The sequence below is a fragment of the Nylanderia fulva genome, unplaced genomic scaffold (genome assembly GCF_048542155.1).
Source record: "Nylanderia fulva isolate GAGA-0341 unplaced genomic scaffold, ASM4854215v1 Scaffold55, whole genome shotgun sequence".
NCBI classification, from domain to species: Eukaryota; Metazoa; Arthropoda; class Insecta; order Hymenoptera; family Formicidae; genus Nylanderia; species Nylanderia fulva.
The window spans coordinates 520,962-538,198 of NW_028190643.1; the positions used below are offsets into that span (position 1 = coordinate 520,962).

The 17,237-nt window shown below is 34.1% G+C and overlaps 1 protein-coding gene across 3 annotated transcripts; it reads left to right on the forward strand.

The window, feature by feature from the left end:
• Positions 1-10,005: 10,005 nt before the first annotated feature.
• On the forward strand, positions 10,006-15,972 carry LOC114942572 (uncharacterized). 3 transcript variants are annotated; one of them, XM_085487447.1, is made up of 6 exons: positions 10,006-10,316; positions 13,091-13,307; positions 13,382-14,335; positions 14,529-14,749; positions 14,990-15,170; positions 15,252-15,972. In XM_085487447.1, exons 1-6 carry the CDS (start codon positions 10,299-10,301, stop codon positions 15,344-15,346), a joined length of 1,686 nt encoding a protein of 561 aa, XP_085343573.1. In that variant the 5' UTR covers positions 10,006-10,298; the 3' UTR covers positions 15,347-15,972. The 3 variants fall into 3 exon arrangements, with proteins under 3 accessions (XP_085343573.1, XP_085343574.1, XP_085343572.1); XM_085487448.1 differs by lacking the exon at positions 10,006-10,316 and adding an exon at positions 11,156-11,221; XM_085487446.1 differs by lacking the exon at positions 10,006-10,316 and having other exon boundaries at positions 11,988-13,307.
• The last annotated feature ends 1,265 nt before the right edge of the window (positions 15,973-17,237 follow it).

Sequence of the window (17,237 nt, forward strand, 5' to 3'; positions counted from 1 at the left end):
TCCGGTAATGTTAAAAATTCTTTTTACACCTCAAACAGTTTCAAACACAAATCATTAACAAATCTTGTTGCATTTTTACATTGTTTTTCTGGTTGCGATACAACTTCTGCATTTGCTGGAAAAGGAAAAAAAACAACAGTGAAATCACTATTGTCCGATCAAAATTTATCATCATTGGCCAGGATTTTTTATAACAGAGACGCAGACAAAAAAGACATCTCCGAAAACGGTTTACAACTAATCAAGGCAATTTATAAATGCAAACAAGAAAATGCCACTTTAAATCAATTGAGATTCCGCAACTATCAAACAGCAACAGTGGAGTCATCATTTAAATTAGAAAAACTTCCACCAAGTAAAGACGCTGCGAAACAACATTGTTACCGGGCATACTATCAACTTCAGACTTGGCTCGGTAACACACTAACCGCAACGGATTGGGGCTGGCAAAAATTTCAGGATGGAATTATGCCGATATTCACAGAACAAGAATTGATTCCAGAAATATTACTGAAAACTATTTGCTGCAACTGTGAAACCGGATGTAACAGCAAAAAATGTGGATGTCGTAAACATGGATTGAAATGCACAAATTTGTGTTTAAACTGCCACGCTTCCGAGAAATGCTGCAATATGGAATAACAAAATATTCAGGAAATAAGCGACTCAGAAGAAACTATCGACGATGAACCAGTTCTTAGAAACATCGTTCTTACGGAACATCGAAATTGAAGAAGATGATAACATCAATGAAGGTCCAACCGAATCCGCAAGTTTTATACAATCTGACGACGAAGAACTGCCAGCGAAAAAGAGAAAATTTGTGTGACACCTGATAAATTTAATTATAATTATTATTAGCGTCGGTTAATGAAAACAATTTATTTATAATTTCCATGGGCATTTTCTGAAATTTATTTTTTGTGTTAAAATAATATTTTAAAATCAACATTAAATGATACCATTTTTATACATTTCAACTAAAAATTTTAATAAATAATATCACATTTCAAGCAATAACTGCAAATATTACTTTTTGAAAACACGTTTTTTCAGTTTTTCGCAAATTTCTGGCAATTTTGTGCAAAGTGAGGTCTAATTTTTTTGAACCATCTGAAAATAGACATTTCAACGAATAAAATCCCCCCCTAAAAAAATCTAAAATCTAAAATTTTAACACGAGATTTTTTGATTGAAGTTAGGGGTAATTTTTCGGTTTTACGTCAACAAAACTTTAAAATATAAATATTTTTATTCCAAAAAATTACAGCTTATTTGGGTCATGAAAAGGTAAGTTTCCACCAAATTTGGTGAAAAAAAATTTTTTTTTGTCCGAGAAAAAAAATAAATACAAAAAACAGTTTTTTAAATTTTTCTCGAAAATTTTGAGGTTATGTGAAAAATGATGTATACAAAAGTTTTAGATCGTTTTAATATCTACAACTTTTTCTTAGAACATTTTTTGATCCGAGGTCAACTTTTGGCGGAAATCACAAAAAACCGCTTGCCACCCCTAAAAGTCACCCCAGAACACCCTAAAATACATCTGATCGAATTGCATTTTTTTCCCCGTAATCAGTGCAAAATTATCTACCATTTCCACCAAGAGCCGTCCTGCTATTAATTTTTTTGTCAAACAATATTAATGGCACTGGTCAAATATATTTATACACACATGTGAACGCTCAATAAATATATTCATACACACACATGTAAATGATAAGTAATTATATTGATAATTATATGTAACTCGATAATGAAAAAATATTATATAATATAATATTTTTTTAAATATCGAGGATAAAATGGGCCCCTCCATCGCCCATTCCCATGAGAACGCAGCTACAAAATGTTTTTTTTTTCGTCTATCCGATTATAGCAAACGAGACATTTGCATTGAAGCGTCTTTTTGCAACGATATGTATTGGAATATAACAAATTATTGATTTGATAAATTTTTATTATTTAGGAAAAAACGACACTTTTTGAATACTAACTTTAGAATCCATTGTATCTGAGAATAATTCCACCAATTTTTGAAAATTGATGGATTTATTGCTAGTATTCTTATATGTGCTATTCCTAGAGCCATTTTCCTCTTGGCCTTCGGTTTTAGTTTTTATGAGTTTCCAATCTTTAAATTGGCACTCTATTTCTTGCATATGATTATTGAATGATCTCTGAAGTTCATTCCACATATGAGAAGAGTCGACATATCAACTTCAGACTTGGCTCGGTAACACACTAACCGCAACGGATTGGGGCTGGCAAAAATTTCAGGATGGAATTATGCCGATATTCACAGAACAAGAATTGATTCCAGAAATATTACTGAAAACTATTTGCTGCAACTGTGAAACCGGATGTAACAGCAAAAAATGTGGATGTCGTAAACATGGATTGAAATGCACAAATTTGTGTTTAAACTGCCACGCTTCCGAGAAATGCTGCAATATGGAATAACAAAATATTCAGGAAATAAGCGACTCAGAAGAAACTATCGACGATGAACCAGTTCTTAGAAACATCGTTCTTACGGAACATCGAAATTGAAGAAGATGATAACATCAATGAAGGTCCAACCGAATCCGCAAGTTTTATACAATCTGACGACGAAGAACTGCCAGCGAAAAAGAGAAAATTTGTGTGACACCTGATAAATTTAATTATAATTATTATTAGCGTCGGTTAATGAAAACAATTTATTTATAATTTCCATGGGCATTTTCTGAAATTTATTTTTTGTGTTAAAATAATATTTTAAAATCAACATTAAATGATACCATTTTTATACATTTCAACTAAAAATTTTAATAAATAATATCACATTTCAAGCAATAACTGCAAATATTACTTTTTGAAAACACGTTTTTTCAGTTTTTTCGCAAATTTCTGGCAATTTTGTGCAAAGTGAGGTCTAATTTTTTTGAACCATCTGAAAATAGACATTTCAACGAATAAAATCCCCCCCTAAAAAAATCTAAAATCTAAAATTTTAACACGAGATTTTTTGATTGAAGTTAGGGGTAATTTTTCGGTTTTACGTCAACAAAACTTTAAAATATAAATATTTTTATTCCAAAAAATTACAGCTTATTTGGGTCATGAAAAGGTAAGTTTCCACCAAATTTGGTGAAAAAAAATTTTTTTTTGTCCGAGAAAAAAAATAAATACAAAAAACAGTTTTTTAAATTTTTCTCGAAAATTTTGAGGTTATGTGAAAAATGATGTATACAAAAGTTTTAGATCGTTTTAATATCTACAACTTTTTCTTAGAACATTTTTTGATCCGAGGTCAACTTTTGGCGGAAATCACAAAAAACCGCTTGCCACCCCTAAAAGTCACCCCAGAACACCCTAAAATACATCTGATCGAATTGCATTTTTTTCCCCGTAATCAGTGCAAAATTATCTACCATTTCCACCAAGAGCCGTCCTGCTATTAATTTTTTTGTCAAACAATATTAATGGCACTGGTCAAATATATTTATACACACATGTGAACGCTCAATAAATATATTCATACACACACATGTAAATGATAAGTAATTATATTGATAATTATATGTAACTCGATAATGAAAAAATATTATATAATATAATATTTTTTTAAATATCGAGGATAAAATGGGCCCCTCCATCGCCCATTCCCATGAGAACGCAGCTACAAAATGTTTTTTTTTTCGTCTATCCGATTATAGCAAACGAGACATTTGCATTGAAGCGTCTTTTTGCAACGATATGTATTGGAATATAACAAATTATTGATTTGATAAATTTTTATTATTTAGGAAAAAACGACACTTTTTGAATACTAACTTTAGAATCCATTGTATCTGAGAATAATTCCACCGATTTTTGAAAATTGATGGATTTATTGCTAGTATTCTTATATGTGCTATTCCTAGAGCCATTTTCCTCTTAGCCTTCGGTTTTAGTTTTTATGAGTTTCCAATCTTTAAATTGGCACCCTATTTCTTGCATATGATTATTGAATGATCTCTGAAGTTCATTCCACATATGAGAAGAATCGACAATGCGACGCCCTTGAGCGCATGCTTTCCTGGATACGATTTATATTCAGAGAGCTATTCTCCAGATAACAAAATGATTGTTATTTTCGCAAAGTTCGACATTTTTACTACACGTACCTGTATTTGAATTTGACTCCAGGCATTGCGTAGGTACTAACAATTGGATACTAACTTTAATAACCAGAACGCACATGCAAATCGTTCTGGGAGAGGATATTTTTAAAAGCAACTAGCAGACGAATATATCGTCTCTGGTATAAAATATCTTTTTTTAATAACCAGGACGCACATGCAAATTGTTCTGGGAGAAGATATTTTTAAAAGCAACTAGCAGACGAATATATCGTTTCTGGTATAAAATATCTTTTTTTAATAACCAGAACGCACATGCAAATCGTTCTGAGAGAAGATATTTTAGAAACAACTAGCAGACGAATGGATCGTCTTTGGCATAAAGTATCTTTTTTTGTTACTACTGTAACTTTATAACTATTATTACTACTATTGTACTATTGTAACTACTATTTATTACTACTATAATATTTCTATTACTAATAACTATTTAAAATAAGCAAGTGACTGCTTTATTTTTCAGAAATCATTATTTTTCGAAATTATATATATGTATATATATATATATATATATATATATATATATATACATTTACATATATACAGGGTGTTTAATTTTAATTGACGCATTAAAATAAATTGAGAAAAACACGTGGGATTGAAAAACGTTTGAGACAAAAGTTGTACGGTTCGAAGGGGGGAATAAGATGGCTATACCAGATTTTGTATCCAAGGTCATTCGAAGGTCACATATATGTATGTATATATGTATATGTATATATAAAAGTTTACTTTTCTGACATTTATTTCAATGTAGCTAGATTTATTTTAAAAAGTTTCTTTATTTTCTGTATATTTCGATAATTTCATTCAATACTTTATTTGCCCCCTCAGGGATTAAAGGCGCTTTTGAGGAGCGTACCCAAACCTTACAAAATTCTTACAATCTTAACTTATAGACTACTCTTACATTCTACTCTTACATCTATTATCTTATCTCTAACTTAATCTACCTATTTACTAATTAAGAGAGAGAAAGAGCTGTCCCTAACCTATTCCTCGCTTCGCCTCGGCTTCCAGTTCCCCATACATTCCCCAACACCTCATTCATACTTTCACACATTCTCCTCATACCTCCTTCCTCCTCTTCCCCTTCCACCCTCCCCTCCATCCTCTTTTTCTCTAATTCCCTCATCCACCCTTCTCCCTCTCCTCCTTCTTGCAGTATTTCCCTCATTTTTTCCCACCAGTTTCCCTTATTCCCCTCTCCCCCACATTCTCCTATTACATGTTCCCAAGTTTCATCTTCCATCCCACATAGTCTGCATCTTCTTTTCCCCTCCTCTTCCCAGTATCTCGCCCCCCTCATTTCATTGTTCATTCTATACCTCACTATCCTTCTCCATCTGCTTTCCCCCCATCCCTTTCTCAAGTATTCCGGTAAACCCTCCTCCTTCCATTCTCCATACCATCTATTGTATCTCGACTCTCTTATCTTCTCCCATCTTTCCTCCTTTCGCCTTTCTCTGTCCTTCTGCTCCCATCCCTCATATACTTCCTTCCCCCTTTCTCCTTTTTCCTCCATCTCCCTCTCTTCTATCCCCCTTCCTTCAAAAAATTTTGCCCTCTCTTCCTCCCACACCGTTTTTTCCTTTCCTTCCTTTACCCTCTCCTTCATCTCCTCATAGCATTTCCTCGCTAAACTTCCTCCCATTCCCTCCTCTAATTTTCTCTCATACCCTATCGCTCTTCTTCCTGCTCTTATCCTGAATTTATCCTTTCCTATCTCTTCTCTTACCATATACCCCGGCGTACACCAATCTACTCCTAACGTCCACCTAATCCATCTTTCCTGCATTGCCTCTACTTCTCTCCTCTCCTTCCACCCCCATATTTCCGCCCCATACTTCATCACCGTTCCCACCAACCTTTCCATTAACCATACTCTTTTCATCCAGTCTCCTGCAAATCTTCTCTTTCCCATACCCCATACTTGTCTCATCACCGCTCCTGCTTTCCTCACTCTGTCCCTCACCTGCGCCTCCTGTCCTCCATTCCTTTGTAACTTATATCCTAGATACTTGAACTCTTTCACTTCCTCTAATTTTTTCCCTTTCCATCTCCACTCCATTTTCCTCATTCTTCCTCCCCCCTTTCTAAACCTCATTATTTTTGTCTTATCCACATTTACCTCTAGCCTTTTTTTATCCATGTAATTTTCCATTTTCCCCAACATATGTATCATCCCCTCCTCCTCCTCCGCCAACAACACCATGTCATCCGCATATGCCAAGCAGTGCACTTTTTCCCCTCCCAACTTTACTCCTCCCCAGCCTCCTTTTTTCAGCACTTCCTCTATATCCGCTATCAACAAATTGAACAAGTGTGGGCTCATTGGACAACCTTGCCTCACACCCCTTGCCGTCCAGAAGTTTTCTCCTTCCTCCTTCCCCGCTCTTACTTTACTCCTCGTTTCCTTGTATACCTCTTCTATCCTGCTACTTAACCCTTCTCTTACCCCCCTCTTCCTCATCGCCTCCATTAACACCTCCCTATCCACTGAGTCAAACGCCGCCTTCAGATCTATGAAGGTCGCTACTACCTTACCTCCCTTCTTCTTCACTTTTTTATTGATCAGGTAGTTTAGCACATATATACTGTCAATCACCCCCATTCCCTTCCTAAAGCCTGTTTGACTCTCCGGCAACATATTCCCCCTCTCTATTTCCTCCTTTAACCTTTCTGTTAGAATCCCCACATACACCTTATATAACGTTGGCATCAAAGTCACCCCTCTGTAGTTTTCCACCCTATTCCCCGTTCCCTTTTTTAACAGTGGTACTATTATCCCCTCTTTCCACCTCTCCGGCCATCCTTCCCCTCTCCAGACTCTGTTGCACATTTCCCATACCCACTCTTCTACCCTCTCTCCTTCATATTTCCATACCTCACTCGGTATCCCATCCTCCCCCGCTGCTTTTCCTTTCTTCAATTTTCCCAATATCCTCTTTACTTCCCCCCTGCTTATCTCCTGCTCCTCATCCCTGTCCCTTTTCTCTTTTCCTCCTCTTACAACTTTAACCTCTACCCCTCCCAATAGGTCCATGAAATATTCCTTCCACTCCTCCGCTTTTATCTCCTCATTCACTCCTTCTCTCTTCTTCCTTTCCCTGTTTATAATTTTCCATACCTCTCCTTCCGTTCTTGCCTCTATCGCTTCCTTGTACCATCTTATCCTCTCCTCCTCCCTTTTTCCTGTACACATTAGCTTATATTCTGCCCTTTCTTTTCTGTATCCTTCTCCTCCTCCTCCTTTCTTCCTCCATTCCCTTAGCTTTCTCCTCACTTCTTTCCTCTTCTCCTCACATTCCTCATCCCACCACCCTTTCTTTTTTCCTTCTCCACTCTCTTTTTCTCCTTCTCTCAATTCCTCTTCTATCCTTCCTATTTTTTCCTCTAGCTCCTCTTCTATTCCCTCTTTCCACCCCTCTCCCCATTCTATTTCCTCTCTTATTCTTTCTCCTCCCCTCTTCGTCCATCTCCCCTTTTTTCTTATTCCTTTTCCTTCCTTCCTTTTCCCCTTTTCAGCACCTCCTCTTCTTTCTAAAGTTACAATCAAAGGGTGATGGTCCGACTCTATGTTATCTCCCACCTCCATTCTCTTTATCTTTTCCTTTACTCTATCCTCTCCCACCACATAGTCTATCACCGATTCCCCTCTTCCTCCTGTATATGTGTACTCCCCCTCCCTATCCCCTCTAATCCCTCCGTTAAAAATTCCCCATCCCACTTCTTCTAGCTCTTTTATCAACTTCCTCCCATCCTCATTTACCTTCTTGTCCTTCGATCTTCTTTCCTCTTCCTCCTCTCCTCCTATCACTCCCCCCCTTCTACCTGTCCTTGCGTTGAAATCTCCTCCTAAAATCGTCCATTTGTCTTCTTCTTTCTCTTCCATCCATTCCTTCATTTCCTCCATTTTCCTTTCCATGTCCCCGTTAATGTATATACCTATTACCCTCCACTTCTCTCTTCCTACCTCTAAATCCGCCATCATTATTCCCTCCGCCTTTTCTCCCATTCCTGATACTTTTATCCTTCCCCTCTCCTCCTTTACCCCCATGATCATTCCCCCCATCGGTCTTCCTTTCTTCTTTCTCTTCTTTGCTGCTTGCTTCTCCCATCTATATCCTTTCGGTAACCTCTTTTTAATCGCCTCCCACCCCTTTTCCTCTATCCATGTTTCCATCATCACCACTACCTCCCAATCCTCTATTTCCTTCCAGAATTTTTCTTCCTTGTTTTTCAACCCTGCCACATTCCAAAAACTTATCTTCCATTCCTCTCTTACTTCTCCTTTTTCCTTTCTCTCTTGCTCCTTTCTTCTTTCTATCTCCGTCTCCCTTTCTCCCTCCTCCTTTCTCTTCTTACTACTCTTCTTCCCTTCTCCTTTCCTTCCTTCTTCTTCTCCCCTCTTCTATCCCTTTTTTTCCTCCATTCTTGTCTTCATGCCCCCCTCTTCCACCTCCATTTTCTCCATTCCTTCTCTAATTTCTCCTTTCCAGTTCTTGAGCACTCTTTCTTCCTCTTCCCATTTCCACCAAACATCATTGATTTTTATCCTACCGTAGCTTGTCCACACCTTGTTCCCTTTCCTCTTTTCTTCCTCCGCAATTTCCATTATTCTCCATTTCATCTTTCTTTCCTCCCATGTTAGGTCGTCCTCTATCCTCACCCTCTTTCCTCTTAACAGACTCTTTTTTTCCATTACCTGTCTCTTTTGTTCTCTGCTGCCTAGTCTTACAACCACCATTTCTCCTTCCTTTCCCTCCTTTCCTTTCAACCTTCTTATCCATTCTATTTCCGTTTCCGCTCCTATTTCTTTCATTATTTTCTCCACTCTTTCTTTTATATCTTCCTTCCCTTCTTCTATTCTTCTTATCACGATGTTATTCCTTCTTTCTTCTCTCTCTTTCCACTCTAACTTCTTTCCTATGTCTCTCATTTTCCCCATTATTGACTCACCTAACCCCTTACTTCCTCCTTCTCCCCCCTCTCTTTCTCTTTCTTTCTTTTTACTTCTCTTTTCTATTCTTGCCTCCAACTCTATCACCCTTTCCTCCAGTCTTTCTATCTTTTTTCCCATTTCTTTTCTTTCTTCTCTCCATTCCCCCTCCTTTTTCCATATTTCAATCTTCAATTTTCTTATTTCCTCACCCAACTTCTCTCTAATCTTCTTTCCTATCTCCTCCATCATCCTCTTTAACTCCTCCTTTTCTATCCCCCCTACTTCTCTGTTCAGCCTTTCTGTTTTTTTGCTCCTTCTCAGACTTCTTTCCTCTTCATCCTTATCCTCCTCTCCCCCTTCTTCCCTTTTCCTTTTCAAGAAATCCTCTATACATCCCATACTGCTCCTCCTCTCTTTCGCTAACCCAGGGAGAAACAAGAAATCGGATCGACGTCGATTAGACGTAAATAACGTCTATAACTTTTTCAGTTCAAATTAGACGTCGACTAGACGTCGATATTATTTGCTAAAACAATCAGGCCAGACATCAATAAACATTTCATTTTAATCCATAATAAAATACTTTTCATGTAAAAGAACATATATTAAAATTTATATATAAAATATATATGTGATCCATATATATATATATATATTTTTTTTTTATTTGTGTTGTATAATTTCTCTTTGTGTGTGTAATATATTAATTAATTATAAAAATAAAGGTAAATTAATTATTATATATATATTTACTAATTATGTATGAGGAAACTTTATATGAAAATATAACTTTAATTATTTAAATGATTGGTTCGATAACGCTTATTTTGATTTAACTGTCGTATAAAAGATAAGTTGCGAGTTGCGACACCGCCTTGCGACTAAATATAGTACCAACTTAACGCAACGAGTTAACGAACTCATTCTGTTATTGTTCCGTGATCGATGATCATTCGTTGAAGTTCGTTGAATGTTGAACTGTGCTTGTGATAATATTTGTTCTTCTAGAGGCCTATTCTGTAACTTTTAACAAATGCGTTATAACTGTAACGCATGCGTTAGTCGTCGTATCGTCGACGAATTCATGGTTAACAAATGAATTATAGTTATAACGCATGCGTTAAAAGTTACAGAATAAGTCTGCTGGATCGATTGCTATTCTAATAAAGAAGTCATCACCAACAAAAATGAGTGAAAGTCCACCGGTAAATGCTTCATAATTTATAATTTCTTAATAATCTACTTTTTACTTTTGTGCCTCAAGTCGTCTGTAGGTTATAATTGTTTCATAAATAAATTACAATTTTCATATAAATAGTTCATAATTTATATATATATTAATAAATTATTTTGATTTATTTAATTAAAAATATTGTATGCTCTTATATATACACTTTTCTTTAACTCACTCTTTAACTAACCTCAACATATACGGAATTATTAATAATAATATTGTCACTATTGCTTCTTTTTTGCTATTATTTATTTAAAGTTTATTATCAAAATTTATTACATAACATTATTGTGAATGCAGTATAAGCAATATATTTTAGTACTGATGTTGTTCTTGTATTATTTTTACATCTATCATAGGAAAGTAGGAATCGTCGTAGAAATACGAACAAGCAAATAATTAATGAATTAGTTAGGCAATGTAGGAATCAAAGAAAATTGGACGATTTAAGAAATCGAATTACTACTGTCTACAAGACAGAGGCTTTATCCGATAAAGAGGTTTCATCCGATGAAGAGGTTTCATCCAATGAAGAGGTTTCATCCGATGAAGAGAATAATGAAATGCTGCCCATTCCAGGGATTGAAGATATTTCTTTATTAGAAACAAATTCTGAAGTATCAACAGAATCTGATGCATCTATCGATCAACTTGAAAATGAAAATATGGATGATAACAATAATTATAATAATGACAATGACAGTGAATTACATTTTGAAGATGAGAATAATGACAGCGAAGGAAGTGTTGAAATTAATGATGCTAACAGATATAGTAACGATGAAGAAAATGATGATTTAATGATTGAATTTGAAAATGACGAACAGAGAGGACGCTATGTTTTAAAAACATTGAGGGAGTGGGCCCTTGAAGGAGGTGTGTTATCTATGAAGAAGTTAAATGATTTACTTCGTAGATTGAGAGTATTGTTTCCCATCTTACCTAAAAGCTACAAAACCTTACTCCAAACTTCTCGAGATTTAGATATTGATCGATTACCTGATGGATCTCAAATGTGGTACAAGAGTATAAGAACAAACCTTGACAACATGCTTCTTGATGAATATTTAAATATTTACAATTCTGTTATTATTGATATCAATATGGATGGCCTTCCATTGTCTAAAAGTTCTAAATTAAAAGTTTGGCCAATTTTAGGTTATTTAGTAAATACAGAAAATGAGCCTTTTATTATTGGTTTGTACTTTGGTGATCATAATCCTGTTGACATACATTTTTATCTGCACAAATTCGTAAATGAGCTCGAAGATTTATTGGAAAATGGATATATTCGGGATAATTGTACATATCCATTCATAATAAGAAATTATGTTCTTGATGCACCAGCTCGCTCATTGGTGAAACGCTGTGTTAGTCATGGAGGTTATGGAGCTTGTGAAAAATGCACATGTGTTGGTGAATATGTTGCGGATCGTATAGTTTATACAAATCTGAATGCTCCATTGCGAACTGATCATTCATTTATTATTCAAGAAGATCCACTTCATCATATAGGCCGTTCTATTCTAGAGAGAGTAGGTACAGGAATGGTGTCTCAATTTAGATTGGATTCATTTCATTTAGTTTGGCATGGAGTTTTCAAACGATTATTGATGGTATGGATGCAATGAAATGGGCCATGGAAACTTAACAAGTTCTCCAGAAAAAATATTTCTAACAATCTAAATTTTTTGAGGGATTTCTGTCCAAGTGATTTTTGCAGACTACCAAGATCAATTGATGACTGGAAAATGTACAAAGCTACAGAAGAGAGACGATTATGTCTTTATGATGGACTCCTAATATTTCGAAATAATTTGCAAGAAAATGTTTATAAAAACTATCTCTTACTTCAAGCTGCCCTGTATATTCTCTCTAGTCCTTTACATGTTAATGTATTGAATGACTTTGCTAATGAATTTCTTAGAGCATTTATTAAGCATTGTATAGAATTGTACGGGAAACGTTTTGTGGTATATAATGTTCATTCGCTTTCTCATTTAGCTCAAGAATGTGCAGAGCATGGTTCTCTGGAGAATTTTAGTTCTTTTATGTTTGAAAATCGCTTAAAATCAATCAAAAGTAGCCTAAAATCTGGATATAAACCACTGCAACAAGCTGTATTACGGGATTTAGAACGAGTCAGAGCAATAAAAATTAAATTAAAAGCTAAAGAGAAGATTATTCACCTTTCTCACAGACATGAGGATGCAGAAGAACAATTACCAGGAACACACTTTCGGTGTCTTTCTATTGATAGTATGGTATTACGGATTGATATAAAGAACTGTTGCTTCTGCACAACAGATGGAAATGTTTACATTTTAAGGAACATTGTAAAGCAAGAGAGAAGAGTGATGCTTGTTTGTAACAAGTTTCAGGATATAGGCGATTTTTATACATATCCTTTTCCATCCTCTCGATTAGGTATTGTGAGAGTTTCTCAAATAGATGACGAAAGGTTCATTGTGCCATTGCATGATGTTCATGCTAAATGTTGGTTAATGCCCTATTCCGATGATTGTTTTTTATGTGTTCCTCTTCTCCATACAATATTATTCCAATAATATTTGAGATTTTTTCTGTTAAAGTATGCAATATAAGTAGTAATCTTAGTATAGGTTTACAAATTTTTTCAAATGAAACCATTTGTCATTACGTGGAAAGTGTAATTTGTGACATGAAAAAGTGACAAGAAAAAAGTTTTTATATTTTATGCTTATTGTAATTTTATGTGTTTTGCAGTTTATGGTTGTGAAATTCTTATCTACTGATGATGAAGAAACTGATGATGAATGTTACGAGGTGGCTCTTTCAAAATGGCTTGAAGATTTAGATGAAAATAGGATTGGAAATATATTCTGGCCAGAAGATAAATCTATAGCAGGGACATTAGTTCGAACTCAAGCAAATGCGGAATCAAATTGGCCCACTTATACAGTGGAAGTTAAAAGATACTATGGTGAGCAATTTTCTCTTATATCTTCTTTTTTCTGCCTGTTTAAAAGTTATTAATAATATGGTTTGTTGCACTAGATACATATTTTCAAGCGCGAAAAGGATTAACAGGAATAATAGAGTATGCTTCAGCCTATGAGACTGATACTGGAAAAGAAATGGGAAGAGGAAAGAGGAAGAAAAAAGTAAAACCATTCACGTCTTCAGAGGAATCTGATAATGATCAGTGTGTAAAAGATCAATTGAAGGAAAAAAAGTGTAGCATTCCTTCACCACCAACAATCCATGTTCCTGGAACTTCTATCTCAACTGATAAGAATTCTGGTCATATTAAATACAAAAGACATATTATTGAAGATTCCTCAAGCATAAAAAAACTGAAAGTTGCAAAAGATTCAAGTGAATCTACAGGATCAGAAAATACTCGTGAACGATTGCTTGAAAAGATTATCAATGAAAGAAAAAAGGCTATGAAAAAAAATGAGAAAAATAATACTACATTATTTGCTGCACATTCACAAGTTTTACAACCATCATCAGGAAAGCAATCTACATCTAACACCTTTCTTTGTCAACGTAACATGAAGACTTCCTCTACATCAAAAATTGTGAAATCTCCAGAGAAGACTGCAGTTAATAAGCTCAGAGAATTGTTTGATAACACTAAGACAAAAACCAAAGAAAAGGTTAAAAAATCTAAACCCTCTACAGCTTCTGAAGTTTCCTTAAAAATTACACCAGGTCCTTCTAACAACTATTCTGAAAGATCTAATATGAGTCCTTCGACAGAGTCCGATATTTCAAGGAAATCAGATGATCCGCTTAGAAACCCACAGAAATCTCCTTCTTTGTTGAATTTGGAATTAAAAAGAGAACATAATCCGATAAATTCTTTGTCTCAATCACCATCAGTAAATGATGATACTTCACAAGATACTACACTACTCGCACAAGAAGAAAAGAGCAGCCCACTTTCTTCCAAAGAAAAATTAGAGCGACCTGTTCGTAATTTGACAAATGTTCTTAGTGCAGGTATATTAGATTGTTTGCTCATACACATGTGTATATGTATGTGAATGTATATATATATCCCAGACAGCACAAAATGGTCGAAGAATGTTCAAAGAACATTTTGTGTTGTCTGGGTATATATATATATATATATGTAATGTGTATATGTATATTTTAATAATTTGTCATTTTATGTTTACATATATATTTTCAGATTTTGATCAACATTTTATAACATTGAAAAAGAACTTAGACGACATGAGCAGCAAGCTTGACGTCATTATTATGAACCAAGCGAACTTAAATAAATGTTTGATTCCGGAACAGGCTATCATTACTAGACCTTCAAATCTACCTCCTTTACCTTTAAATGATATGAAAAATCTCGAAGAGTTTGACAAATTTTTATCTAAAGATGTAAATCTGTCGGCAGCGGTAAGTAATATTTTATATGCTTATATAACCTAATATATTTTTATTACAATTTTTATTATAGTTATTATAATAATTCTTTAACATTATTTGTGCTATGCTTCTTATATTTTTAAATATATCATACAAGTATATTTTTATTTATTAACATGAGTGATAAATAAATAAATGTGTGTGTGTGTGTGTGTAACGTTGACAAAGAGAGGTGCTAATGATTTTTCCCGGTGTTTATATTTTTTACAGTGTTACTATTTGAAGAGTTTGCCGTTAGGTGATAATGAAAAAATTGTAGCATCAAGACTTATGACCAAATTGATGACTAATTCCTTAGCGAAACAATTCAACTTTGATGGTCATAATCCTCAAAAGGCTAAAGTTAATAAAAGGCCATTTAAGAAACTGAAACTATGGGAATTATTTCAAGGTATTTTATCTTCTTTTCAATATTTTGTTTCATCTTAAGTTTATTGTAGAAAAAATTCATAAATATTTCTTTTTTTTCTAGGAGTTATGCTATTAAAATTTCCTACCAGTGATTTGGAAGATGCCTTAAATGCAGTCAGAAATTGGCTACGAAACGCTGCTGGGCGTAAGCAATGAAATGTGCAATTTCATTTTTTTTATTTTTAACAGAATCTAATGTATAAGAAAAGCAGAGGTAAAAAGTGCTCGCATACGAGAATATTGCGTTGTAATATCTTATTATTCTTAGACGACTCTTTACAAGGTCTTTTTCTCGATACAAATTAGCACGGGGGAGGTTTCCCATTAAAAGGGAAGAGGTCATTTAATATTCGTCATAAAATGCAATTAATTATTTTTTTTTCTTGAATGTGAAATATGATCTCTATTCATGTGCAATTTGCGAAGTCTTATGTCATTTTTATTTTGTTATTGTATTTTTGATATTGCTGCTTTATTTTGAATATTATTTGTCTTATTTTTTATTTATGTAACTGATAAGACATTGTCAGGTTTAAATTTGATTTGAATTATTACATATAAAAGTTTTTAGTTGAAGTATGTATATGTAGAATATATATGTACACTAATAAAGAATGTATATATATATATATACATATATAAAATATATATATTTATAATATATATATATATCAAGACACGATAAGATGGCATATACTGGAGTTTTCAGTATGTCAACAAAGATTATCCTGTACTGAAATTGTCCAATACATATTAATAAAAAATAGATATAAGGTTAATAATACATATAAAATTATTTTCTAAAGTGTCTTTTCCATCCTTTCAGTTTCAATTATATAAATATATGTATAACAATCTAAATACCAAGATCCAAATAATTTTAGTGTTGGTTCTATTTTTTTCATTCGTAAATTAAAAAGGTAATGTAAATTTTCTAAAGAAAATATATTTGCATGCATCCAATATTACAATTCAATGAATGTTTACTGAGCAATTTGTTTTGATTAGAATATTACATTATTCTATATTTTACAATAAAAATATACTTAGAATTAAAATAAAATGTTCACTGAATGGTGTACGTAATACTGCACTTATTGCCTGCGTTCGCAGCAGAGAAAGTAGAAGTGTCTGTTGTAAAATTATTGAATTTGAGTATTGTATGAGCTTAGGTTTAGTCAAAACTAAAAGCATACGCCATTATTAGATTCATCAATTTTACAACATTTGCAACGCTACTTTTTCTGCTGAATACAGCCGTTACATCAATTATTTAGATGTCTATTAGACATTTTATAGACGTTTATATTAACGTCTAGATGGTGTCGAAATTCAAAGATTTGTCCGTCTATATAGACGTCAAATTAGATCTTACTTAGACGCATATAAAAGACATCGATTCGACGTCTATTCAACATGCCATTTCTCCCTGGGAACTCATCTACTCTTCTCGGCCTCCCTGCCTTCTTTTTTACTTCCTCCTCATCTCCCTTCTTTCCCCCTTCCTCAACCATCCTATCTCTAGTAGTCTCTATCCTCCTATCTCTACTATTCTCTTCACTACCATTCTTTTTCTCCTTATTCATTTTTCTCTTATCGCTTTCTTTCTTTGATTCACTTACTCTATGTTCTAATTCGCTCCAACTCGCTAGTGAATTCCCTAGTGAATTCCCTATTGAATTCCCTATCTTTCTATCTGCACCTGCTCTCTACACCTACTCTCTTTCTTCCACGTGTCTACGGGCGGAATTCATAGATGTTTCTTGAGTTTCAAGACAACCTTAAGCTAGTGCTTAAGATCGTGATAGTTTCATGAACATTTCTAAAGACCGATTTTCAAACTGAAACTTGAGATCATGCTTAATGAAGCAAATTCTGTTTCATAGTCAAATCTTAAGTACGACTTAAAATTATTAGATGCACAATCATGACTCAAACCATATCTTGAGCAGGTCTTAATGAAGTCCAGTAAATTGTAGACTTAAGACGGTTGTGAAATAAAGTGCTGTATAGGTTATATAAAATAAAATAGTTATGTATCAATTAT

Excerpts from the sequence above, each read along its gene's own strand:
- LOC114942572 (XM_085487446.1), top strand. The coding sequence starts at position 13,061 with ATGCTTATTGTAATTTTATGTGTTTTGCAGTTTATGGTTGTGAAATTC. Across the intron at positions 13,308-13,381 it reads GGAAGTTAAAAGATACTATG|ATACATATTTTCAAGCGCGA; the intron begins GTGAGCAATTTT and ends TTGTTGCACTAG. Across the intron at positions 14,336-14,528 it reads GACAAATGTTCTTAGTGCAG|ATTTTGATCAACATTTTATA; the intron begins GTATATTAGATT and ends ATATATTTTCAG.